The sequence below is a fragment of the Excalfactoria chinensis genome, chromosome 5 (assembly GCF_039878825.1).
Source record: "Excalfactoria chinensis isolate bCotChi1 chromosome 5, bCotChi1.hap2, whole genome shotgun sequence".
NCBI lineage: Eukaryota > Metazoa > Chordata > Aves > Galliformes > Phasianidae > Excalfactoria > Excalfactoria chinensis.
In genome coordinates this window covers 9,905,734-9,933,003 of record NC_092829.1, presented here as the reverse complement: position 1 = coordinate 9,933,003, position 27,270 = coordinate 9,905,734, and the positions used below count along the sequence as shown (strand labels likewise).

The 27,270-nt window shown below is 38.5% G+C and overlaps 2 protein-coding genes across 5 annotated transcripts in view; both read left to right on the top strand.

Moving 5' to 3' along the window:
• PPP2R5C (protein phosphatase 2 regulatory subunit B'gamma) overlaps positions 1-16,375 on the top strand; it is a 69,331-nt gene extending 52,956 nt beyond the window's left edge. For 2 of the 4 annotated variants that reach the window (XM_072337207.1, XM_072337209.1), the window contains 9 exons: positions 563-671; positions 2,887-2,940; positions 4,899-5,069; positions 5,595-5,722; positions 7,287-7,388; positions 9,359-9,431; positions 11,660-11,803; positions 13,251-13,295; positions 13,415-16,375. In XM_072337207.1, the coding sequence (XP_072193308.1) occupies positions 563-671; positions 2,887-2,940; positions 4,899-5,069; positions 5,595-5,722; positions 7,287-7,388; positions 9,359-9,431; positions 11,660-11,803; positions 13,251-13,295; positions 13,415-13,546 (958 nt within the window). In that variant the 3' untranslated portion in view covers positions 13,547-16,375. The remainder of the gene's footprint in view (positions 1-562; positions 672-2,886; positions 2,941-4,898; positions 5,070-5,594; positions 5,723-7,286; positions 7,389-9,358; positions 9,432-11,659; positions 11,804-13,250; positions 13,296-13,414) is intronic. The other 2 variants (XM_072337208.1, XM_072337210.1) reach the window with 1 other exon arrangement.
• Positions 16,376-19,953: 3,578 nt separating this feature from the next.
• Positions 19,954-27,270, top strand: part of DYNC1H1 (dynein cytoplasmic 1 heavy chain 1) — a 41,272-nt gene continuing 33,955 nt past the window's right edge. Inside the window, exons 1-9 of the mRNA XM_072337632.1 lie at positions 19,954-20,272; positions 21,818-21,905; positions 22,451-22,624; positions 22,847-23,102; positions 23,644-23,830; positions 24,032-24,303; positions 24,414-24,641; positions 25,375-26,451; positions 26,736-26,915. Coding sequence (XP_072193733.1) covers positions 19,999-20,272; positions 21,818-21,905; positions 22,451-22,624; positions 22,847-23,102; positions 23,644-23,830; positions 24,032-24,303; positions 24,414-24,641; positions 25,375-26,451; positions 26,736-26,915 — 2,736 coding nt within the window. The 5' untranslated portion in view covers positions 19,954-19,998. The remainder of the gene's footprint in view (positions 20,273-21,817; positions 21,906-22,450; positions 22,625-22,846; positions 23,103-23,643; positions 23,831-24,031; positions 24,304-24,413; positions 24,642-25,374; positions 26,452-26,735; positions 26,916-27,270) is intronic.

Below are 27,270 nucleotides of genomic sequence, written 5' to 3'. Positions count from 1 at the left end.
GAGTAACAGGAAAGGCAGCTCTAACAACTCTTAATTTCTCAACAATATGTGTCTGTTATAATCCTGTAACGTTAGCATCAAATTTCTGCAGTGATTGCCAAGGGGAGTTGTCTAAAAGTGTTTTAGCAATCCATGTATGTTTTCATTTATCTGTTGTCCTGGAATGATCTCTTCAATGTCCAGTCTTGGGTCACTCTTTAATTTCAGTGAAGATGCTGCTGGCATTATGTATTCAAAGCTTTGTTCATATTGAATAGTTTAGAACAAAAGTTGGGATCTAAAGTGCTGACATAGTCAGATGTCATCTGTGAAAGAAGAACTTAGGACCTCTGAAAGACTTGGGCAAGGGATAGGCAGGTGCTGATTTGTCTGTTCTGTTAAGCTGTGTTCTTTAAAGAGCTGGATCAAAAACTGGTACGTACTGAATCTGTATTTTTTTTCTGCTGCATTGTGTTTTCCAAGAGACCTTAAAAAAAGTTACAAAATCAAAGATTTTTTGTATGTGCTGTACAGTAGTGAATATTGGAATATTGTGAATAATTGGTTGTTTTTCCCCTGACAGCATAATTAATGGATTTGCCTTACCATTAAAAGAGGAGCACAAAATATTCTTATTGAAGGTTTTGTTACCACTGCACAAGGTGAAATCACTCAGTGTTTACCATCCACAGGTAAGATTTGCTTGGCGTTTTTTTTAGTAACAAGTACAGGGGTCTGCTGTGATGGCCACCTTCTCTTCTAACCTACCTGACTGAGATGAACTGGTCATTATCTATTTTCCTTGCTTCACAAGCTAGTAATTCTAAACCTTCAGATGACTTGCATTCCTATCACCAAAAGGTAGGTGTAGAGATGCCCATACTTTCTGACACTCTACTGAATGAAATGAGAAAGCACTTGGAATTAAACTACTATGTGAGGCACCAGAGCAATACCACAACAAATCACACTGAAACAGCAGCAGTTATTAAGAAATACTGGACAGTGTAGTCAAGTTATACATGAGGGAAGCTAATAGTGAAAATTACCAGATATAGTCATCTTTGTATAGTCCTCAAATTGCCTAGGCAAATTCTTGTTAGCAGTCATCAAAAACAAGGAAGAAAACGGCCTTATCAACTGAACTTCCTTACATGAACAAGCATTAGGAAAAAAAAAAAAAATGACCAGGCTGAACTTAAGATGTGCAGCGATTCTCTCATTTAAAATTTCTGTCTTGGTGGGACTGCTGGTACTCAGAGTGAAAAAGATATAATAGTTGACTATCTAGGCGCAGATGCAAAGTAACAGTTCTCAGAAGTGAAGCTGGTAAATATTGTAATCTAGTCCGATCTTTGTATCTGTTTGGAATTGGTGCTCATAGTTTCTTTTATCATATGTAGAGAATCTTAAGTCTTGAAACTGTTCCGTGTATTATTCTTTTTACTAACTTTGGTGATGAAGTTGAAAACATCTTTAAATCAGTATGGGATACTGAGGTTTTAGAAAGCAGAAAACACTTTAGGAAAACAGAATTGTGACTTTCAATTTTAATTAAAATGGAACTGAGCTAAAATATGAACTTAGAAGGCTTTTCAGCCTGTAGAATACTCTAGGGTGACCTGAACACTCTAGGGGCTGTGAGAAAGAAGAGGACAGACTCTTTAGCGGGGTTTGTTATGACAAGGGGAAGTAGTTTCAAACTAAAATGAGAGATGGAGATGGGATATAAGCCAAGTTTGTTTGTAGTTTTTTTTGGTTTTTTTGGGGTTTTTTTTTTTGTTTGTTTGTTTTGTTTTTGTTTTGTTTTTTTTTACTAATAACGGTAGCGAAGCACTGAAATGGATTGCCCAGGGATGTGGAGAATGCCTCGTTCCATGTGACATTCAGGGTCAGACGGGATGGGGCTCTGAGCTCTTTTTTTTGTTGTGTGTGGTCTGTGTAGAAAGAGAAAAGATGTTCAGGTCTTGTGAAGTGGGCAGCTTCTAGGTATGGACATTTTCAGTGGAGACACTGCAGATCTTCTTTTGTAGCTATGTCAGCTAGAAACAATTTTCTAGGTTTTCACCTGTAGCCTAGATAGAGCCCAATGGGAAACAAACTGCTATTCTCCATGTGGAGTTTATGAAGACAGATGTGCTTCATATGCTGTGCTTTCTCCACATTCATTATTTCCAGGGGATTTGCAGGTGTTTTTTTTCTTAATAATGAAGAACTGAAATAAAGCAATAATTTGCAGGTCATTTTCATCACCAAGATTAGGTGCAAATTCCTTCTTACCATGCAAAAATCTCATTTAGAGAAGATTCTATTTCCTTATGGGTAAGAGAGGAAAGCTTAACTTCCCTTGTAATGCAAATGATATGGATGTGCAGGTTATTCTTTTTCCAGCAGGAACTGACTCAACCTTTGCAGTGCTGGCTTCTGACTGGGCATTTGCTAAAGTGAAATTCTGACATTTATTGTTAAAGTGAGCAATTATTTTTGTATCAAGGTGAACTTCTGGGAGTCCTTTGCTTTAGATTCTTTCTTTAATTATTACAAAGCAAAAACTATGTATAAACAAGTAGAGCATTTGAGCAAAGATATAATAGATGTGAGTAAACATTGCATTGCTTTGTCAAAAAGTCTGATTTCATGTTGAGTATTTCCAAGTGTTAATAGTATAAAAGTGCTTCCTAATAGTATAGGTTGGATCTTCCTAGAAAATGAAAGCAGCATGTGAGTACTGTTTCAGGTGATAACTTAATGCCAACCTTCCATAACATGAGGTAATTGTTGCAGTTGTGTATATCTTCATTAGAGATAACTGTAGGAAATATCTCCGAAAGTAGAAGTACTTTTTCACCGATTTCAGTGTGTTCCATCTCACAAGAAGTGTTAATAAAATATTTTCTTTGATTTCAGCTGGCATACTGTGTAGTTCAGTTTTTGGAGAAGGACAGCACGCTTACAGAACCAGTAAGTTCATTTTGCATTTATTATGTATTTTGGGGATACTAATATCCATTTTTATCAGTGGACTCTTTAAGAAGGAGGCTTGGAGAACACAGTATTGATATGTAATTATTTTTGTTAGGAAGAGTCAAATGTTTAACTATTTTGACATATCAAATGGATGTATTTTTCTGCAACGTTGAAAATGATTTAATAAAGCTTTCAAGGTATATCTTCTAGGAGCAAAACTGAGTTTACTCTGCTTATTTTGTTCTGGCTGACTCTCCCTGAGACAGCCCATCCACAAAAGCAGTCAGATATTTACGTGCCTGAAGTGTGCTCTGTTGTGAGGCTGATATTGCGCTGGCACACAGATTTTTGGCACGTGTGGCTACATACTGATGCAAGACTTTTGAGTCAGATCCTGTTCTCCTTTTGAATCAGATACTAACTTTGGAACATAAACAAAACCAGACCTTTGTCTGGCTGCACATAGCTGCATACCTAGATGAATACTTTCGATTGTCCAAAATTGTATATAGTGTTTTGCATCACTAATCCAGCACATTTAATTGCTAAGTAGTGATCAGTGAATGATTGCTTCTAACAAAAGTGCATCTTACTAAGTTAAACTTGTTTCCATTGTAAGCATGATTCATCAAGCAGTGTGCAACTGAGCAAGAACTTTCTTCTGCTCGAAGCTTTTAATGTTTTAGTTATGAAATTCTGGACATTCTGTTATTCACGTTGTGTGCAGTCTTGAGTTCTTAGCTTTCTTCCAGGCATTGGTTACGGTGCTACATCTTTGATTGAACTATCATCTGAGTTTGCTTCCTTGTTTAATCCCAAATCAGTACTTAATGCTTACATCGTTCTTTTAATCTCTTAATATGTGATGCATGTGCTGGGTTCCTCTTCAGAAATTCTGGTTGTAAAACCCTTTGTTTTCCCTGCTAATTGTTATGAGATTTATTTTTTTAAAATATTATTTAATAAAATCTGCATATATTTCCCAAGGCTTTGTTAAGGACATAGTGTCTACTTTGGCAATTAAATGATACGTATAAAGAACATACATTGATTTCTCATTGAGTTATCACTTCATTGAAGTTGAATGTTCCTTGTAGTTTATAAAAGTCGAGATTTGTTATTTAATTTAAGAATTCCATCTATTTCAGAAAATAAGCTTGTTCCTTTTTTCTAAACAAGAAAGTTTGGTGTTTGCAACAGTCCAGTAGCCATGCTCTCAATATTTAAACTACATCAAAACTATATAAATGTATCTTCTTAAAAGAATGTAGTTTTGTTTTTAAGTTGAGCCATCTAATAGACTGTTTCCTTTTCTATATCACATTTTATGGATCTCTTATTTGTTTTTCTTTGTTCCTCTTCCCCAACTTGTTGTTTGAGGGTTCATGATTTGCTAGGCAAAAAAACTACTTAAATGAGATGGGTAAGTAATTTAATCATGGAGCAAGTTAAGACCTAATTACAGTAATATAGTCAAATAAAATTTAACAGCAGTATACCTGGAGTAGTCAGTCACCTGCCAGTTCGAGTATTTATGGTAAGTCTTTGCTTAAATATGATTGAACTTCATTACTTGAGACTTGAAGAACACCTTCAAGAAATAGGAGGTTGAGCTGTTGTCACTTAAGTGGCAGATATTTTTCCCCTTCATATGTAGCTGCATATCTGCCCTTTGAGTTGATTATCATATTGAGATGTATGTCAGGTTCTTTCTTCAGTTTTCTAATAATTTTTATACAGATATTTAATGTAAAACTTTCTTCCGAGAAAGTGTTCTGTAGCCATAGTAGCAGTTATTTCTGTGACGCTGCACCATATCTCATCATTGCTGTTATGTGGGACAAACATCTGAGGGCTTTTTTTCTGTTCAGCCTTGTTTAGACTTGTTAATTGGAGATAAGTTAGTACGAGACTTTTTAATTATGAAAATCTTGTTCTTTTTGCTTCTACAGGTTGTAATGGCACTGCTGAAATACTGGCCAAAGACTCACAGTCCAAAAGAAGTCATGTTTTTAAATGAGCTAGAAGAAATTTTAGATGTTATTGAACCATCTGAATTTGTAAAAGTTATGGAGCCTCTTTTCAGACAGCTAGCCAAGTGTGTGTCCAGTCCACACTTTCAGGTCTGTACTTACAAAATGCACGATGCAGTGAGGATTTTTACAAAGCAATCTGCTATTATTCACCACGTTTAACTTCAGTTGTTAAAGAAAGTCTTTGCATCTATGGCAAAACTGGGGGGTCCAAACGTTAGCCTTATTATCTCTTCTCAAGAGTGCAGTACTAGAGTTTATCTTAGATGATTTACTTAAAAATATTACCCTTAACAGCTTAAAATTGTGATGTTTTCAGAAGTACATGAAACTTATCAGTATATAGCGCTTGCATTTCACTTCTTGAAATTGAATTCTACAGATAGACTTTCTTGGGGAGAGCATTTCTTGGACTGCTTGAATGGTTTGAATCATTTCCTTGTTGAGAAAAAAGCAGTTTTCCTCTCTCCATTAGTTCCATGAGTAGCTTCTTGTTCATGCTACAAAAATCCAAATCTTGTTTGCAGCTGTTCTTACCTGTCGCTTGTTTTTGCCAAATATTTGCTTTTTAAGAGATTGTTTGAAGAAGTGTTCCTTTTTTCTATGTCATCTTAGGTTGCGGAGCGCGCATTGTACTACTGGAATAATGAGTATATTATGAGTTTAATTAGTGATAATGCAGCAAAGATTTTACCCATCATGTTTCCATCCTTATACCGGAATTCAAAGACACATTGGAACAAGTAAGAAACATTTGTACAAACAAAATATTGCTTTTATTGTCTAGTTTATCCTTGAAAATAGCTCAGAATCCTGTCTTTGAATAGGGTTAAATGTGTTTAGCTCTTTATGTCATCAGGGTTGCAGAGTAAAGAGAAGGTTACTGTTGTCAAAATGTTAATTTTGAACATTATAAACAGTATAAGCAAAAATTGCAAGCAAGAAATGAAGAGAATTGAGTCTTTCTTCCATTAAACAAAAAAACATGTTTTAGTATGTGTAATCCATGGCATTTTTATTAATGTGAGAATAATTTGTCATTAATCTCTAATCTGGGTACTTCTGAAGAGAAAGTTAATTTTTCAATCTCTAACCTCTTTGCTCATTTGCATTTAATCTGAATTCTAGCAGAATATGTTTTAGATTGGGTCATTTTGTTTCCTTTTCTTGGCTGTTTTTTTTTCCCCCTTTGTTTACTGTTTTCTTTCTCCATTGACTGTTTTCACTTTTTTTCCCCCCGCGATAACATAGTACTTACACATGAGAACAGTCCTGGTCAGATTCTTTCTGCAGCTGTTCCATTGTAAAGGGCCTCTTTGTTTCTGCTATGGCACAACTGCTGGGGTGATGAAAGTATCCACAGTGTAGTGCTGGCCATGAACTGCGGTCTGGCAATGAGTTAGCCGAGAGCACATACTGAATCTACCTCTAAACACAGGAAAAGAAAAAAGGCAGATAAAGTTATGTTAGTGATTGATAAATATCGCTCAATGTAAGCAGTAACAAATAATGTACTGAGAAGTGAAATTTTGGTTCAGTGATGCAACTGCATAGAGTAATCCAAACAAATGCCAAAGATTGTTGGCATTTATTTTGCTGGCTTTTAAGGCCATGCATTCATTTTGTTCTGAGCAGAAGTGGTGCTACCCAGTACAACTGCGCTTTCACTGGCAACTCACTTGTGTTACAAAGTAGTCACTTAACTGATTGCTTGCTATTTGCTTTTAACGATCAGCACTAGATTATGCACTAGAAACTGTAAAATACTCTGTAAAAATAAGTGCTTCATAAGGCGAATCTTTGTCGTCATAGTTTTCCACATCACTTTTCTAACGCTTTTCTAAAGAGGCCTGGCATAACTGTATTGAACTAAGTGCTGTTGCTGTGTGGCAGTTCCCAAACTGAATAATGTTGTCTCAGGGCTCCTTATAATCACTCTGTTGCCAGTAGGTTACTTATTTCAAAAACTGTAATGCTATCTTGCATTTTCTTTAACAACTTGAGCTTGGTTAAGGTCAGCAAGTACATTTCAAACCTAGGTCTCTTAGTATACACAGTATTAAAAAATGAAGTTCATGGAAAATATACATGACAAGTAGTCCTATAGAGTAAGTAAAATGGTAACTTTAGTATTGTGTTAGCCCTTTGGAGGATAAACTAAACCTTCCGTTAACTAGTGTTGTTTCCATTTGTTCTGAAATGGTGTAATTTTCCAGTTATGTAGGCTATATTGGCTTCTGTTGACCAGAAAAAATAGATTTCAAAGTTTAAAGTACTCTGAGTTTCAACCAGAAGTTTTACTTATAGGACAATACATGGCTTGATATACAATGCTCTGAAACTCTTCATGGAGATGAACCAAAAACTGTTCGATGACTGCACACAGCAATTTAAAGCAGAAAAACTGAAGTAAGTTTTCGTGTTAGTGTGTCTGTCTGTTCTTGAATAATTTGTTCAGAGTGCTTTAGCTCTGAAAAGCTACCATGTCTCTACTGAGAAGTTGTACCCGCTTGATTATGGTACAACAGTCTCAAAATTCACTTGGTAAAAGTTCTCATTACATGTGAACTGTAAAATCTTCAGAATGGGGTTCTTCCTATATAGTCTTTGGCCTAATACTGCTGCGTATCACCTTCTTCCTTAAAGCTAGTTTTTGGAAAAGGGCACTGCTAGTCATGGAGCCTACTGTAAATGATCTGCTGAAAAGTTCAGTTGACATCCTGTGTTTATTTTTTGCATGCAGTATTTACACAATGTTATTTTCTCATGTTATCACTCGATCCTTCCCAAAACACTTTCCAGTATTTTTGACATTGCATTGTACATGCACATGTATAGGTTTTTCCAGAAATTATCCAAGGTAAAGTTGTTACTCCATTACAATGCACAATTTGCCAGAAGAATTGTGATGACTGTAATGTTGTCCTGCACAGGCCAGTGAAACAGGGCAGGCAATTAGAAGCTAGAATTTTTCTGATAAATACCCAAAAATGAAGCTATATTTTGTTCTCATAAATTTACTTCTCATAAACCTGCTGTTCCTCTGGATCTCAAAATTATTTAACAGATTGGAAATAGAAATCAAATGTGTGAATCATTACTTTAGAAACTGGGAGCATGATTAAGAAGCAGGTATTAAAAATATCTGGATTTTAATTTGATTTTTAATTTCTAAGTGATTAAGAATTCCCTCAATAATGTTTCAAATTCTGAACTTGTATTAAAACAATATTCTGAAAGTAATGTAGATTTCTAACATAGATAATCTTACTTGAATTTTGGAGCTGCTTATTATAACTCACAGAGAAGTGATGAACTTGTAGTATTGCTTTTTTTTTTTTTAATATGGACAAAAACGTGAATATTTTTTAAAGGAACAAAGGCTGTGTAAATCTCTCTTCCCTTATGGCAAATGAGTAGCAGTCCTTTTATTATATCAGAAATCAATCATTTCTCCTTTTCTTCTGTTTGAGTTTGTTGTTATTGGGTGGGCTTGTTTTGTGGCATTTCTTTTGAGTGTGAACTAAGGCAGGCAGAATGCTATGGGTGACATCAAAACAAAACAGAATTCTTTACTGCAATAGAGTTTAGATGGAGTGTGAATTCTACTCCACTCTTAAGCTTAACTTAGTGAAGAGCTGCAGGCAAGTTGTGTGTAGACTTGAATTATAATTGCTGGGTTTTAAGCCAGGATCAGCTACCCCATAAAGCCCAAAAGTATTTCTTTTAAGCACTGTTGATCTAAAAAGTCTTTTTCAACTCTGCCACCTTTCAAAGGTTTGCTCTAGTCTGTGCATTAAACAGTTTATTAGGGTCAGGGAAGACAATAACTTAAATTTGAAAAACTTCAAGTATACAGAAAGAAACCTTACTTCTGAAGTGTCGTTTCTTGTGACTCCATCGAATGATTTATTGTGCATTTTGATTGTTGTTGTGTTTTGTTTTATAAATGTGTCTCTATTTGTGTACAATTTAAAATATCTCTGGGTTTTTTCTCTTGTTTAAACTATAACCCAAGCCACCGAGATGACAGTAAGAATCCATATAACATAGTTCAATTATTTTTTCCCTTTGAGTTATAACCCTTCTAGCAGTGTACAGTTAGCAGAGATTAGCTCGCATTAGCTGGTTGCTATCATGAGAGGGTTGGGTTTGTTCTTTTCTTTTTAATGTTGTTTTGGGATCATGAGGTACTGATACAATGCAAATTGTAGCGCCAACATGAAGTGGACTTTTTGGGTTGTAAGCTGCAATGGGCATTGCCAGGCAATTTATTCTTCTAGTGATTTTTCTTTTAATGTTAAAGAAAATACGCCGGTTGTGATACAGGATTCACCAAGCTGCTTTTGCCATTTTTTGCTTTGAAATTTTTTTTTCAGAGAGAAGCTAAAATTGAAGGAACGGGAAGAAGCATGGGTTAAAATAGAAAATCTAGCCAAATCAAATCCCCAGGTATTTAGAAAAGATTAAGATGCTCATGTTCTAATGCTTCAGTTTTGTTAAATATCAGTGGGGGAAACAGGTCTGACTGATCGTGGAAATAAAACAATTAATTGTATTATGAAAGATATGCAATAAAAGTACTTTAAAATTTGTAACCTTTCTCTTGTGCAAGTAGTTATTTAATAAGAAAAAAAAAAAAGGTTTCTGAAAAATATGATGTGAAGTACTTTTTCCTTTTCTTATAATAGGGGATTTACTGTATTGCGGTTTGAAAAGTTATTGTGCAAAATTATGGAAAACATAGATGCCATAATTGGTGTCTCTTTGAAAGCTGTTTTGCAAATAATATATTACAAAAGAAATCTTTCTGCAAACTGTGAGTTATGACTGCTCAGATTTCCTCCGTGTCCAATGGATTAAACTAAAAGTGTACGTTCTCTTGTCTACTGCATTTGTTCTCATATTTGCTGTGGGTTAGTCTCCTGGTGAATGTGCACATCAGATCCTTACTAAAAAGGAAGCGTCCTGTCAAGCATTTGTGAGCTGACATAATTAAAATATTGATAAAGAAAATTTCCTTTAGAGTGCTTATCTTGAAATCATGGGAGAAGGCGATGGTTCAGCCTGAATTTCCCCTCACCCACTCTCTCATTTCTTGGGGAATGCTGCTAATCTTTTTATTTATTCATTCATTTTCTGAAAGGTCGTTTTCCCTTATCACAGTCATGCTGATTTGCTGCTGTAGGCAGGACTGTGCCTTTGCAGCAGCTTAGCTTGAGTGGTTAGAAGAGTGAACAATGATAAAAGAAGCAGGACACTTTATGATCTCATTGGTGTTCTAAAACCAAGTATGGGATCATATTTTTCCTAAGGAGGAGGAATTTCATAGATGTTTTTTCCTTTACAGCATTTCTCAGGGAACAGTTACTAAACTGCTCAAATAAAAAATGTTAAAAATCAGACAGTATGACTAGCAGTGGAAGAGTCAAGTGAGTTTTAGAAGAGCCACGTGCATGAAAGTAGTGATTGTCTTTCACTGACACACCATTCTCTAATGTCATACAAAAGAGTTGGTTGAAGAGAGCTTGATGTAGATGGTCATTTGCTGTCACACATGGTGAACTGTGCCTGTCTGACTAAATAAATGAATAGGCTTGCAGTAGTAAAATCTACAGTTCTGAAGTATAAAATTGCTAGTTTTCACAATTAACTTTTTGTAATTCAGTGTACTTTCTGAAACTGGGTAGCACAACCTGTATACCATATGTTTTGCATAGCATGCTTGAAGAGAGTTAATAATGACAAGTAACTTAAAATATGGTTAATCTGAACACTGAGCGCTTCACTGAATGAAGAATTGACAAAAGTACTGAATGCTTCTAGCACCGTATAAAACCGATTTTAGCAATTCCCTCTTCTACCCTAAAATTCATTAATGCTTCCTTAATTTGTCTAATTACTAACAGTTCTTGTTCAGAGCTATTCCCTGACTTTACATAACATAATGCACTTTAAAATTTTAGATCTTGATCATTACAGCCCTAGCAGATTAGATTATTTTTTTTATCATCTTATATGTATTACATTACTGGTGCAGTTAAATACTAAAATATTTACAAGGAAAAATAGATGAGAAAGTATGCTTATAAACAAGTTTTTATTTAAAGACCACTTAAACCTCATTGAAATTAAAATCAAACGTAATCTATAGATAAACTATTGAGATTACTGAACAGCAAGTTTTAGGTACTATGAGTAAACACTCACATAATCCCTTTAATTCCCAAAGCACTTGTATGGCTGCTTTATTAAGCTTTTCTGTCTTGTGTAAGTACTTAACTTTGAAGCTTTTTCCTCTATAGTAACTTAATTTTTTTAAACTGCGCATTTTCTTTATAAATACAAAACTACACCAGCAATAAAAATCATTGTTTGTGTTGTCACGCTGTTCATAAATCACTAGACAGAAATCACCAGACAGTGTATTAAGAAGTCTCCAGTTGCCAGAAACTGACAAAAGATGAGTATGCTTTAAAATTGAGACTCAGATCAAGTGTAATTTTTAACTTTTGCCATCTTTCATGTACACTTGGGAGAAAACTTATTCCTTGGTACCTGGAAGCGTAAGATATTGATGCTAATCCCCAGTAATTACAGCATTAAGGTGCTCTAAATCACTCTTAGTATTTAGTTACTGCTACTCAGAATGATTATTTTAACACTTTGCATTTTATTAGTACCCAACATATAGTGACACGAGCTTGCTGAACAGTCCAGTTGCAATGGAAACAGATGGGCCTTTAATTGAAGATTTGCAGATGCTGAAAAAGACAGTGAAAGAAGAGGCTTGTCAGGTAAGGTTATGTGAAGATAATAATAAAGTACCCTTTACAAACTGAATTAACAAATGGTAAATCTGGCAGTTGCTCTTAATTGTGAATTCTTTTTTTGGTTAATTCCAGATATAAACTGGAGCTATATTTTCATCACTTAAACCATCTTGCAATAATAAACTTCATTAGAGCTGCTACTTTAAAGTGATAATAGAGCAGCAAGGAGTATGGTGTTGAGTTTCTAATGTCTGGGGATCTGATTAAACCTCTTGAAATATTCTACAAAGATTTCATTATCGTTCCACTTAGAAATTAGCTGAGTCATGACAGAAACAATGCTTTTGCCCTAAGGAGAATTAAAAATGTATAAATCTGTAGTATATAACAGTTTTGTCTTTTAATAAGGAGAACTTATAAGCACTAGAATCTCAGTAATATTTCTTTTCTGTTATTCAGAACCTTCTTTTTTGGCTAAAGCTACAGTGTTTTGACAAAACTTGTGGCATGTCCACCATGTGAATTTTCTTGCCCAGGCACATAGGCCATCCTTTGCTGTCCACCATTTGTTAATGTTATGTTTAAAAGGCAAAGAGATTCGAGGTCATTCTAGTCTTTAAAGCTTAGCGATCTTCAGGTATTTTTTTAATTGATTTTAGTGGAAGCAGAGTCTCAACATTAAAAGTAGAGCTTTGGAGAACTGTTTGAACTGTGTGCTAATGGAAGGTGATGGGGTGACAGGGAGCAAGCGCTACAGTATCATTCTGATGTTTGGTAAAATATCAATAGTCTGAGTACTTCTGCATGCAGCAAGGTTTAAGATCAGAGCAGTGAGCTCAAGGTGAGTGATTGAGATCAGAGATAAATTCTGCTAATTTGAATAAAAATATCGAACAACAAATTTAATTTAAAAAAACATAACATGGACTTTACCTCCTTTGTTACTTAAAATTCCATTAATTAAACACAATTATTCTACAATACTATATTTTATCTATTCCAGCTGTGTGGCTTAAGAGAAATTGTAAGGAGTGAAAAATTTCAGTGCAGACCTAACTGAGCTCAAATATATGAGAAGTGTAACAGGTTGGTAAGAGGAGGGACAAAAGGATGAAAAGAATATTTGCAGAAAGGAATTACTGACCTTGTGTTTGTTCATAAACTGAGTATAATTTAAAGGAAAAGAATAAATATTAACAGCCAAATGGGTGTAGATGAGAAGGACATGGGGAGGACTGCAAGAAAATACCACTATGTAGCTGAAAAATATACTGTCGATACTATTTGATTTTGATACAGCATTAGTGAAAGTTGAGATCACTTGTCTTGGATGTAAAGACATGCAAAATGAAAGATGGTAAGAGAGGTCAAAGTTTGACTTTAGGAGCAGTTATAATCAAGTGGCTGTCACAGCAGTAATGTTACGATAGCTGGTAGCTCTAGTTTGGTAGAGTTTCTGGAGATTTTTCCTTGACAAAAGCAAAAAATACCCAAACAGTTTCAAGACTTAAACCTGGACAGGTGGCGGCATAAAAAGGAAGTGGTAAGAAGTTCTTTCCATACAATTTTTTAATTCCCAGAAAGTAAACGTTGACGTGCAAGACATATTTTAATGTTCAGGAATTAATATTTTTTGCCAAGTTTGTTCTACTTTGGTTTCAGGCACAGAAAGATCAGAAAAAAGATCGTCCTCTTGTGCGACGCAAGTCGGAACTGCCTCAGGATATCTATACCATGAAAGCCTTGGAATCACATTGCAGAGCTGATGAATTAATATCACATGATGGGCATTAAGCTATTACAGTGAAATATTATTTTGGAGGAACAGTTGTTTTCTTTTTCTGGACTCAGTTCTACAGTAGAACTTAATTTTTGTGCCATACCTATTGGTTACACACAAAGTCAAAGTTTTCTTCAACCCAGTTCTGTAGGCAATAACTTAAAAGAGTATGCAGCTCAAGATTAGTAGTTCAAACAATGGTAAACTACCCAGTTCCATATGCAGAATATTGGGTTGACTCTAATCAAGTGGACACGATTTCCTGGAGGTGTTATCATAGTACCAACTAGCTGATAACATGCAGTTTTTATAATCACATTTGAGAAGAGCATTCTATAATTCCATTTAAATAAATGACTGACCGGTAGTTGGTACTAATGATAATTATGCATTTTCAAAAGTAAAATTATATCAAATTTGAGTATTAAACCTTTTGTAGGATTTCTCAACTTTATAGTTGTTTCCACATTGCTATCTTGTAATATACCAGCAGTTTTGAAAGTACGTAATTATTCTTTCGTACTATAAAACATGGCTTACAAACTGGTAACTGTCATGACAATCCTCAATCATGATTCCTTTCTAAGGGTTCTGTAAATTCATTTCTCCTTTATTTAGGATAAAGATATATATATATATATAGATATGGAGGTATGTATATATATATATTCCATGTCCTAATACTTTATGTATATTTAAAGCCATATTTTCCAGTCTTCAGTATATGATATGGCACTAGTATTCCAGAAATGAACTGGTAGAATAATTTTTCCTAAAAGTAGTGTTTACTATGACTGGGAATAGATTGAATATCAAATTTCATTTTACCTTTTTTTTTTTTTTTCAAGTCAATAAAAAGCTCTTTCACTGTTTTCTCCCTTATCTGAGCTTTTAATACTCAGCATTGTTCTTGGGCTCTAAGAGTTCAGTATTCCATGGCAGATATTTTGTGTCATTTCAGCTGCATCAGTTTTTATCTGAAAGATGAGCATAGCCTTTCAGGAAACAAAACTTCACAAGCTAAGGATAAAGTAAAAGGAGAAAAAAGAGCAGACCGTTGAATTCCATTCTGCTTCTATTTTTATTATTTTTTTTTTTTTTGGAGTCTAAGAGCTGAGGAGATAGTGACCATAACTTTATTGTGAAAATATTTTTGTTGTTGTAAAGAGCACACGTGCTGCAAATACACCTCACGAGTGAACTGAAAACGCATCTGAATTGCTGATGATCTTCAAATGCTGCTATATATTCCACAAAATTACTTGCATGTATTGAGCTTTTTGTTGTAGATGGAAAAGCACGGGAGGAAAATCTTTTTTAAAATATAGTTCTTTGTCTTCAATATTTGATTTCTCTCAGGGTGGCCAGTATTTTGACTTACTTATCCTGCTTACAAGCTGTTTGAAATGTGTTCTGCTATTCTAAATGGGTGATTAGTTTCCTTTGTCTCTGGCAGTAACATGATATAACTTAATGTTTAATGTCTTGATGCATAAAGAGATAAAAACGTGGCTTCTTTAAAAATAGTTTCCTTTTATTTTTTAAGGAAGTATAATGTCTCCTGCATCCATGAAAATATTGCACAAAGCAGACATTCGTAGTAACCTTGTGCAGATGCTGTGCCTGCTGTTTGTTGGTTGCATTTAACATACGATTTCCAATATTTGTTACGTTGTCTATTGGAAGAAAATTGTCAGCGGTAGATATTGGCTTACAAGAACTAAATTGAAAGACCAACCCAACCTTTAAGTGGAATGCCTACTGCGTCTGAAACATTTCCTGTAAAACTTGAAAGAGAATATGCTTTACCATTAGGATAAACTCTATTAGAACAGTTTAAAGATGCCTTCTCCTTTTGAGGGAAAAAGGGTGCTTTTTTAATTGTGTAAAGCAGTGTCTATGTATTTTGATATACCATTGTTTGAACTTCCATCTTTAGCTGGTAGATTATCAGTTACCTTTGATTTTGGGTGTTCAGTATGTTTGTGCAAGAGGTTGCTGGAAGGAATTATGTTACCCGAGGACGGGAAGAAAAAAAAATGTATATCAATGTTTGATTGACTGTGTGATGCTCAACGTATAAGAACATTTTTTCCACTGTCTAGATTTAATTTCTGTTCTTTACTGAAGATAAACATTCACCAAAAAGAAATAGAAATATGCCATTTCTAGAGACTTTACATAAACTCCTATTTTAAGTTTGGGGCCACTTGTCATTTTATTAGGCAATATTCCCAAATCTGTCACCACTGATTGTTTAGCACGTTTGTTATCAATAATTATAATCCTTTACTAAACCATTTTAAAGTTAAAAACAACAACAACAAGGAAGAAAAATTGAGGTGGAATTTTGGTGACTGTTGTTCTTCATAAAGTTCTGTGTTGGACACCTTTCCCTGTTCTCCAAAATTACACCTGTACATCAGGAATGTCAAAAGTAATCTTACAAGTGTCTTTTTAGTGTGGCTTCAGTATGGCTTCATTTTAATATTGTACATACATTGTACCTTGTTTTATGGTAATAAGTAATAAAAATGTAGACTTCATATTTTGTACAGAATCGTCCTATGTACAGAATAAAAAATTCCTAGAAACAGCAAAAATAGGTAAGTGGCACAATTATTTTTCATTAGACAATATCTGTAACATTATGCAGTAGTGGAATGTTAAGTTCAAATGTACCGACATATTTTTTAACATTTTGTAACTCGGTTTTTTGTTCTGGCATTGTTTCTGAAGAACTTCATACACCTGCCGTTTAATTTTGCTTTTATCTGATTTTAAAACAACAACAACAAAAATGAATGGTGTGTTATATGGACAAATAAAGAACATGTGAATTTTACTTGCTCATCATGAAAATATATTTAGCACAGGGCCTTTGGGAAGGAGGCGGGGGGGGATGTTCAAAGAATGAGCTGTGAGAATGAAAGGATTTTATAAGTTTCACCAAGAAAGTGGGAGGGCTGCTAACGTTGGTAATATTAACAAGATAATGGGAAGTACAAGTTATTCGGTACAAAAAAAGCAAACAACTTTAAGAACAGTTATCAGAACTGAAAAGAACTTGATAAATCTCCCATCTACAGATACAGGAGATATTCTCTTCCGTATTTTTCCTTGTCACATTTATGTTGACAGGCTTCAGGTGAAGTAGCCAAAAAAATAAGGGTTATATTGAGTAGATAAGTGGCTGGATGGCAGGAATAGAAGAAACTCTCTGACTTTGAAATAAATAGATGGCTTTTGGTTTATGTATTATATATATTTTATCCCCAACCAGCCACACAGGAGACCCTAACAAAGTATATGTATGTCAGTTTGGTTGATGGGTTTGGGATCACCCTGGATGTTGAGCCTTCTTTGTAATGATGAGACTTGGCTTATGCTATCTTTACCTTATAAAGTAAAACTTTGATGTAGTTAAATACTGTGTATGAAAACAAAAAATCCCAATGGGGAATTTACTGTACAGCTATGGAAGATAATAATACATCGTTCCTTTCTTGCCCAACGGAACAGCAGAATGATTGAAGCTCCCTTTCTCTGAACCGCATTCATCCTGGGACTGCATTCACTCCTGCACAAGTGGAGGGCTGCACAGACAAAATGTGAGGCTACATAAGCATCCAGCCTAAGGGTTTAGAGGGGAGAGCTTCTAATGTTTTGACAAGGGGAGGAGAGAGCGTTCACCTATTTTGCTTCAAGCTATATTAGGCATTCTTGTGGTCCAGAAGATCACACTAATAGGATTGGCCATAGTGTGAAGGTCTAATGAGTATAGTTTTATGGAGTGTGCTGGCTGTGGGATTACAGATGGGGGAAACACGTGCTTGTTTGGGTTTTGTTTTTTGTTTCTGAGGATTATTTTTCTTGGTTTTGCTTTGTTTTGGTCTCAAATACTGCCAAATTACTGCTAAATGCAGGGAAATGACCAACTCCTACTGTTTGCTGAAGTCAGTCTCCGTGATGATGAAGTTGCAGGAGAGAAACAGGCTGGTTTGTCATGGTTCCACTCAGAAGTTGTAATGAATTGGCAGATGTCAGCAAGTTGTGATCCAGGCAAGCTGAACCTAGGTGAGAAGAGCTGAGAGTAGGAAGAAAAGCAAATATGAAGCAGAAAGGTTGGTTGGTTGTTTCCCATTCATTTAAACTTTCGAGATAAACATGGCAAGTTTCACTTGAATGTGTAATATGGGTTGATAAATAATTTCTACCTGTGGTGACATGCTCCCTTTTTTCTCCTTTTCAATCCCTACTTCATTTGTTTTGACCATCAGATCTTAGTTCAGTACCATCTCTCCCTATTCCAGACATCACTTAATTGAGATGTTATATTTCAGCTAATCCCCAGCAGTTATTGTGCAGTGATTTACTAGGCTCCAAATGCTGCTTATCACTTGCCATTTAATCTGGAAGTAAGGATTTCACTTAAATTTATTGAATACTTTTATTCTCCTCTCATTTATAACATCTGTGAATTACATTATTTTTCACTGTTCACTCAGTGATGTGAAAGTGAGTGAGAGTATTACAGTATTTAATTTTAAAAAGCCTAAAAGTATATACCAAATATGAGAAGATACAGAGTTGAAAGACTGGGGGAATCACTGAAGGAAAATATTAGCATCAGAACCAAGGGGGGGATATTTGATTTTCTGTACCTCAGACAGCTGGCCTTCAAAAATGTATTAAATCATAAATAAAATCCTTCTAATGTTTTTTTTCCTCTGTGCTTTTGGGAAGCTGCTGTAAACCTTTGGAGTTCTGAGGCTTTCTTTGTGTTGCGTTTCTAAAATGACTGGTATCTGCTGGAGGTAGATCAAGGCAAACTGTTGTTCACGCCAATTGAGCAAACTAAAGCCAGTTCTTTCCATGCTTTAACTCAGCCTGAGAACTTGTGCAGGGAAAAAAAAAGAGAGGGGAAAACAAAAAAAAACAACCAAAAAAAACCTAGTTTATCTTTTTATTTTGGATTCCTTTAACTCAAAGCACTTCCCAGCCCCCTCCCTTCACACAGTAGGTGAGGGTGAGGTGAGAACAAAGTGTCTCATCCAAGCTGCTTTTTAGTTGGAAGTAGTCTGGCACTTAGCATAGCAGAATCCTAGTCTTGTTCTTTGCTATATGGTCTTGTGAAGTATTTACTTTGCCTTTAAATGTATGACTTGCTGGCTTTTTTTATAATACTTATTTTTATTTATTTATTTTTTTGGGGGGGAGGGGGGATGATTTGGCAGTAATTGATATAAATAATTACTGCAATTCTAATCTCTGTCCCGCTTTCTTCTCAATATTTCCTTCCTTCGATGTCCTTATTCTTATTTCTCCCCAGCAGCAATTCTAAGGTAATGCTATTGTATCTTCCTTTGTAAGCCACAAAAAAAGGTGATGACGTTTTGGTGCAGCAGATGACAGCTGTTTAGAAGCATAATACCTAGCTTCAGCTACCTTCTTTGAGATGTCAGGTTACACTTGAGCCGAGGGGTTCATTTAACCTGTGTTTTTTGGATCCTTGGCCTGAACTGATGTTTACTATGTGGGTATGACAGGTGGCTGTTTCCCCCAATGACTAAGCAGCAAGGCAGCACCTATGTATGGGTCTTCAGTGTAATTCAGCCTGACACAGCTCTTTTTTTCCTTATTCATTGTAAATCCTTAAAGCATGGCCTGCATGTAGAAGAAAACGTGTGTATGAACAAGATGGCCATAGATGGGAACAAAAACACAGTTAAGGACCTATTAAATAGAAGGCTGAAATGAGTTAGGTACTTAGTGTGTTCAGGGAGAAAGTTCTGTGACCTTACAGCAGCCTTCTACTATGTGAAAGGTGCTTAAAAAGGGGGATAGAGAGATGTTAAGATAAGACAGAGGATAACAGGTTTAAAGTGGAGGGCAGATTTAGATGAGATGGCAGGAAGGAATTCTTCATGCTGAGGGGTGAGGCCTTGGCACAGACTGCCCTAAAAGCTGTGGCTGCCCCATCCCTGGCTGTGTTTCAAGGCCTGCAGCAAGAGGTAGAACTGCATGATGGGGAAGGAACCTTACACCAGAAGCCATTCCGTGATTTATTAGGCTGTAAGTAAGCTAACACACGGGCTGGAATATATACAGCAGACAAGGTGAAAAGCCGGATCTGAGCGTCATCTGCGATGATGCCCGGACCCAGCGCCCGCGGACGAGGGTGGGTTTTCCGCCTTGGCTTTTTCAGAATCAAGCAGTCGAATAAAGCTCTCGGTGCCGACTCTTGTTAAGAAATGAGGAGCCGGGCGATCTCCCTCCCATAGCTCCGTAACCTTCCCTCGCCGCAGAGCCCCGCTCGGGCTCGCCGCCAACCTCCGCGGCCCGGCCCGGCCCCGGGGCGGAGCGCCCAGCCCGTCCCAGGCTCCCCCGCGGTGCTGGGGCGTCGCTTATAAGGCGGCGGGCGGCGCCGGAGCGGGCGGAGCCTCGCGGTGCCTCCTGCCTCGGCATGTCTGACTCCGGCAGCGGCGCGGGCGGCGGCCCCGGCGGCGGCGAGGAGGGCGGCATGGAGGTGTCGGGCTCGGCCGTGCAGAACGTGGCCGACGTGTCGGTGCTGCAGAAGCACCTGCGCAAGCTGGTGCCGCTGCTGCTGGAGGATGGCGGCGAGGCCACCGCGGTGCTGGAGGCGGCCCTGGAGGAGAAGGGCGCCGTGGAACATATGCGCAAGTTCCTCTCCGACCCGCAGGTCCACACGGTGCTGGTGGAGCGCTCCACCCTCAAAGGTGAGGCGAGGGCCCGCGCCCGCCGCCATCACGGCGTCGCAAAATGGCGGCTGCGGCAGAGAGCGAGGGATGGAGAGGGCGCGGCGAGTCGCGGGACTCCGCCGCCGTTCCGCTCGGGGCTGAAGGGCCGGGAAGGGCCGGGCGGTGGCCGCTTCCGCCGGGTCCGGCCTCCCCGCCGCGGCCGGAGTCCGCTGCGCTTTGTTTGTCACTGCGGGCGCCAGAGCGCTGCTGGCGGGTGCTGCGTCAGCGGGACGTGCCCCGGCTGCCTGCCCGCCCGCCGCGGGGCCCAGCCCGCTCGGAACGGCGGGACGGGACCGCATGGGGCTGCGGGTGCTCCGTTGGCGAGAGCCCCGGGTTCCTCATTCCGGGCGCGGTGTCTTTGTTTAAGAAGCGCCGTGGGATGTCAGCCCGGCTGACAGAGGGGCGTTCCCGTGGTTTAAGTGCTCCGTTCGAGAAGTGATTTAATATTAAGGCGGTCAACGGCCGCGTCCCTAAATAGGCCCTTCTGGTCATAGGATCTAGCGTGATGGAAGCAAAAAAATATAGGAGTAGGCTCCTTTGTAACACGGATGTTTGCCGTTCAACAATGGCTGCTGTCTGTCTGTGGCTGTGTGCCCGCCCACCGGAGCTCGCAAGGCGTTCACGCTTCATTTCTGTCTCCGCTCCGTTGTCCAGCCCGGTGCGGGCGCAGCCGCCCTCGCTTAGCGCTGCCCTGCACAGCGGCAGCCGCAGTGCGCGGGGGGAGCGTGAGTGTTGTATGTTTGGAGTTCATAGCAGCTGTTTGGGGACCCAGCCCGCCTTGCATCCGATCTAACAGCGTACAGAGATGACACTGTTAAAAGCGATGTTTTTGTTGAAATTTGGGCACAGAATAGATCGTGTAAAAGAAGCCGTTGGTTACAAATACGGCTGTACGGAGGCTGTTTCTAAGTAATAGAACATTATGCCGTATCACTTGGTATGCAGCCTGCCAGCAGCTTTCGCCTGGGTTCCTGTGGTGTCTGATGTGGCATTGCTGTCTGGCCAGGCTCCTGGTGCTCCAGGTTACAGCCTGACAGTGTGCATGTATGCACGGCCAGATGAAATGAGGGGAAAAGAGTGCAGTGCAGGGTGTGTCCCCATCGGGGAGTGACCTGCACAGAAACCTCTGCATTGCAGCACAGCTCCGGCATCGCCAGGAATTACGTCATCTGATAAGAAGGGCTGCACTACTGCCTGGCCGCCCCTGGGGGCTGTGATGTGTTGGTTCCTTGTGCTTTTTCTTCTGGCTTAATTTCTATGTTGCTTTGGAAGAAAAAGTCTGAAAATACAAAGCAGTGTATAAGGAGAAAAGTAATTGCTTAGAGTTCTTCCTGAAATGTAGCAATCCTGGAGCATGTCCCTGCAAAAAAGAGTGCAGTGCATTTTCTGTACTGCAGAAAGTTTCATTCAGCTTCATTAGCAGAACATGGGTGATAACGTGCTTGTTATGCCCATTGCTTAGAAGGTTTGGGTGGGCAGGGGTTTTAAAAACAAAATGTATTTTATATAGTGTATTTTTTGCAGAGGATGTGGGAGATGAAGGAGAAGAGGAAAAAGAGTTCATTTCCTACACTATCAGCAATGACATACATTATGGAATAAAATCAAACAGGTGAGTTAGTGAAATACATCTTGACGTTTTTATCCTATCAAAGCAAAACCTGCACAAGCAGGCAGACAATTAGTGCTTCGTGCAGTGTGCTTATTCAGGTGGGGCAGTGGCTTTTCAGCAGTTAGGCACTCATAAAACAAATGGATCACAAGGCTAAAAGGGATGGACTTGAAAAAACTACTAGTTGTGAGGTTAAATTCATAAAGGAAATTGGCTTATTTAATAAGCATACATATAAACACAACACATCTGCAGTTGGGGTTCATTGATCTGTTTTTGTTTGGCCATTACATGTTGCTTTCCTATGTGAAGCTTCTTAAGATGACTGCCTCCGGTGTTCCTGTACTGTGGGTGCTTAGTGACAGCGGAATACTTCAGAATAAAGGTGTATTTATTGGAAGACTTGTTTTCAGGCCCCAGAAGTGGGATTGTAAAGTATGAGATGGAGGTTAGCATTTATGTCCTGTGAACTGAGCTTGCAGTCAGGTTAAAGCTGGTCTGTCTCCCAAGTTTCAAAAGGTAAAACTCTTCTCTCTGTTCTGCAGCCTGGCATTCATTAAGCGCACACCAGTGATTGATGCTGACAAACCAGTGTCGCTCCAGCTGAGAGTGCTCACTCTCAGTGAAGACTCGCCGTATGAAACACTACACTCTTTCATTAGCAGTGCTGTTGCTCCCTTCTTCAAGTCCTACATCAGAGAGTCTGGCAAAGCAGACAGGTAATTCAATATAAACACTGCACGTTTCTACTGGTGGATAAAAGCAAGTTTTCAATGAAAAACAGAAAAGACAATGACCAAGGCAAGTTGAAAGTGAAAGTGTTTAAGTGTGTAGTTGTTTATGAAGCTACTGCTGACCCAAGCGGATGGGGTTGGGGGGGGTGACCAGGATGGTTTTAGTTTTGACTCTGTGGCAAAGCATGACATTCTCTGCTCTTTCAGGGATGGCGATAAGATGGCTCCGTCAGTTGAGAAGAAGATCGCAGAACTTGAAATGGGCCTCTTGCATCTGCAGCAGAATATTGAAATTCCAGAGATTAGTCTGCCAATTCATGCAACCATTACTAATGTTGCCAAGCAGTGTTACGAACGTGGAGAAAAACCAAAGGTTACAGATTTTGGTGAGAAGGCTGAGGATCCGCTGTTCCTCAATCAGCTGCAGTCTGGAGTTAATCGCTGGATTAGGGAGATACAAAAGGTAAGAAGACTGGTGCCAGGCTGTGTGAGAAGAACTGCTCTCCAGTAGCGAGAAAAATCCCACTGTGTATCTTCACAGTGGAACTGGTTATGTAGTACTACATGCAGGATACTCTGGGGATCTGAGACTGCTTTTCTGAGGCATTAGAGACTCTGGTCTAATTCTAGACTAGACTAAGCCTTGTCTAAGTGTTGAGATTAGTCTGAATTTGTCTGCAGGCAGTTGAGAATGTGCCTGTTATCTCTACAGGATAAAACATAGCTAGCAGTTTCCCAGTGAAGTCTGTAACCGTTCCTCAAATCTGTACAGCAGGTTGAAAGAAACAGGAGCTTGTCTTGTTCTGATATTTCTCCAGGTGCATCCACAGCCACTTCAGAACAGCTGCTCCATTTCTGTCTGGAATCAGTAAACATTAAATCCTGGTAGATGTTATATGTCTTAGTTATATTCAGTAACAGAACAAGGTTTTGAAGCCAGACCATGTAAGTTAAATGGTTTTCTCCCTTCCTCACTCCCTGCTTTTTTTTCTTTTGTTTTTAAGGTGACCAAACTAGATCGAGATCCCGCATCAGGCACTGCACTGCAGGAGATCAGCTTCTGGTTAAACTTGGAGCGTGCTTTGTATCGTATTCAGGAAAAACGTGAAAGTCCAGAAGTTCTTTTAACACTGGATATTCTGAAGCATGGCAAACGTTTTCATGCTACTGTCAGCTTTGATACAGACACAGGTAAAATGTCTGCTCCATAAATCTCTTCACCATCATCATCTTCTTCAGATGTCCTCTGGAACTTAACCTGTTCTGAAACGTCAGTGTTGTGGTACAATAAACATTGATGTGTAGAGGAGTGTTGGTCTTGTTAAAGCTACTGTCTTGTGCAGATAAATTAAATGGAAAGTTCTAAGTCAAAACATCTTCATTTGCTTTTAGGTCTAAAACAGGCTCTGGAAACTGTGAATGACTACAATCCACTGATGAAAGACTTTCCACTGAATGACTTGCTGTCTGCTACTGAGCTGGACAAAATAAGGCAGGCCCTTGTTGCAATATTTACCCATTTGAGAAAAATCAGAAACACCAAGTATCCAATCCAAAGGGCGTTGCGTTTAGTGGAGGCTATTTCAAGAGATCTGAGCTCTCAGCTGCTTAAAGTGTTGGGAACCAGAAAACTGATGCATGTTGCTTATGAAGAGTTTGAAAAGGTATGCTCATGAGTTTTGCAATGGTAGTGGCTGTGTTTTTGCATTGATTAGTGACTATTAAGAGGTACTTCATTTGGTAGCTAAAGTTTATATCCTGAAACTTTCTTCAGGTAATGATTGCATGCTTTGAAGTTTTCCAAACCTGGGATGATGAATATGAGAAGCTACAAGTTCTGCTAAGAGACATTGTGAAAAGAAAAAGGGAAGAGAACCTGAAGATGGTGTGGCGTATCAGTCCTGCTCATAGGAAACTCCAGTCTCGCCTTGATCAAATGAGGAAATTCAGGCGTCAGCATGAGCAGCTGAGGGCAGTTATTGTGAGAGTCTTGCGACCCCAGGTAATACTCTTAATTGTTACCAGGCAGAAAAGCTATGTGCTTTCTTGCTTACAGGCAATATATGTAGTGATGCAGAGGAATGGGGCTGCTATATTGAACTACGTGACTATAAATGTTTAGTCCTGGTATCTGGGTGTCAGTTGTTCAGTTCTTTTATTGTGTGTCTTAACATTCTGTCGTGTTGCATTGTGCTACTAAGTCTATAGAAGAGTAGCAAGTGAAGGGAAATGAAACTTCAGTTAGAAGCTGGCAGAGGCTACTTCTGCAGACCTGGTCTTCTTTCTAAAGAGGTCAAATTAAATACAGATTTGGGAAACAGCTCTTCAAGTTGGAAATTCACTTTCCCCTCCAGAATGCTTGCTAAACGGCTTAGTCTTTAACTGACATATTTGACATCCTACGTGACCATATTTTTGTTGACAGAAGCAGCAATAAGAGACTTAAAATAGAGGAGATTAATTAGTGTGTATATACATGCACAGTAATGCGTGTATGTATATGTATATAGGAACTTGGCTAGAGCATAGTGAAAAATGAGATTATGCTGCATAGTGGTGGAAGTTTTTAAGATATTTTGTTCTTCATTGAGCTTAAATCTGAAATATTACTAAAACCGCTAAGGGTTTGGGTACTCACATGTAAGTTTTTTGCAGTGATTGTTAGAATGGTCTGGGCTTAGCTATTTCTAGGTAAAATTCGAGGCAGCTGACTCACTAACTGGTTTTTAATGCAGGTAACTGCTGTTGCCCAACAAAATCAAGGAGATGTGCCTGAACCTCAAGATATGAAAGTAGCAGAAGTACTTTTTGATGCTGCGGATGCTAATGCCATTGAAGAAGTCAATCTCGCTTATGAGAATGTCAAGGAAGTGGATGGGTTAGACGTTTCCAAAGAAGGTACAGAAGCTTGGGAGGCGGCAATGAAAAGATATGATGAAAGAATTGATAGAGTTGAAACAAGAATAACTGCTCGTCTGAGAGACCAGCTTGGTACCGCAAAGAATGCCAATGAAATGTTCAGGATCTTCTCTCGGTTTAATGCCTTGTTTGTCAGGCCTCACATTCGAGGTGCCATTCGTGAATACCAAACACAATTGATTCAGCGTGTGAAAGATGACATTGAGTCTCTTCATGACAAATTTAAGGTACAATACCCACAAAGTCAGGCTTGTAAGATGAGTCATGTTCGTGACCTGCCTCCAGTGTCTGGGTCTATAATTTGGGCCAAACAGATTGACCGACAGCTCACTGCTTACATGAAGCGTGTTGAAGATGTCCTTGGCAAAGGCTGGGAGAACCATGTAGAAGGTCAGAAATTAAAGCAAGATGGAGATAGCTTTCGCATGAAGCTCAACACTCAAGAGATCTTTGACGACTGGGCAAGAAAAGTTCAGCAACGCAATCTTGGCGTGTCCGGTCGTATCTTCACCATTGAAAGTACTCGTGTTAGAGGTCGAAGTGGAAACGTCCTAAAACTGAAAGTCAACTTCCTTCCAGAAATAATTACACTTTCAAAAGAAGTGAGAAACCTGAAGTGGCTGGGGTTCCGTGTTCCTCTAGCAATTGTCAACAAAGCTCACCAGGCAAACCAGCTCTATCCATTTGCCATTTCTCTGATTGAAAGTGTCCGTACATATGAACGAACATGTGAGAAAGTGGAAGAGCGTAATACTATCTCACTTCTGGTTGCTGGCTTGAAAAAGGAGGTGCAGGCTTTGATTGCAGAAGGAATTGCACTTGTGTGGGAGTCATACAAACTTGATCCATATGTGCAGCGTTTGGCTGAGACTGTCTTCAGCTTCCAGGAAAAGGTTTGTTACCGTTTATCTTTCAAATTCTGAACTTTAGTGCTTCACTAACGAGTCATTAAACAGAAGTGGACTTTGGTAGCTGTGCAGTATTGCTTCAGTAGCTCTTCAATTAAGTGGTCAGTTAACACAAATTGCCCAGCTAAATCTATATTTCATTAGAACTGAAATTGATTCATTTAGTACATTCAGATAAAATAAAACTGATTAACCATTTCTGCATAGATATTGTCATGTCTCTAATCTCTTAAAATAACGTTCTTCTTTACTTAAATCTTTTTTGTTAGGTGGATGATCTGCTTATTATTGAAGAGAAAATAGACCTGGAAGTGAGATCCCTGGAAACATGCATGTATGATCACAAGACTTTCTCTGAAATCTTGAACAGGGTCCAGAAAGCTGTGGATGACTTAAATCTTCATTCATATTCAAACTTGCCAATCTGGGTCAATAAGCTGGATATGGAGGTAGGCTTCAGATCAAGTAGTATGTATTTGGAGGAAACATTGTAATCAGGTGCAAAATACTTGTGCAGTAGATGGAAGACTTGTTTGTTTTCAGCTGTTATCTTTTGAGATTAATGAACTCCAGGGGAGTTTCCTTGAAGAAACAAGTTTGATTCAGATTGACTCTGTAGAACGTGCTTAGCAGTAAGGTCAATAAGGGATGGGGAAGATTTTATATGCTGGTAGTGAAGACTGTCTACCTTAGCAGTGTTTAAAACTGCATGTTATGTCTCAGATTGTTGGACACTAGGCCAACTCGAAAGCAGTTAAAATTGCTTAATTCCACTGAAGTCCTTGACAACAACAGAGCCCTTGA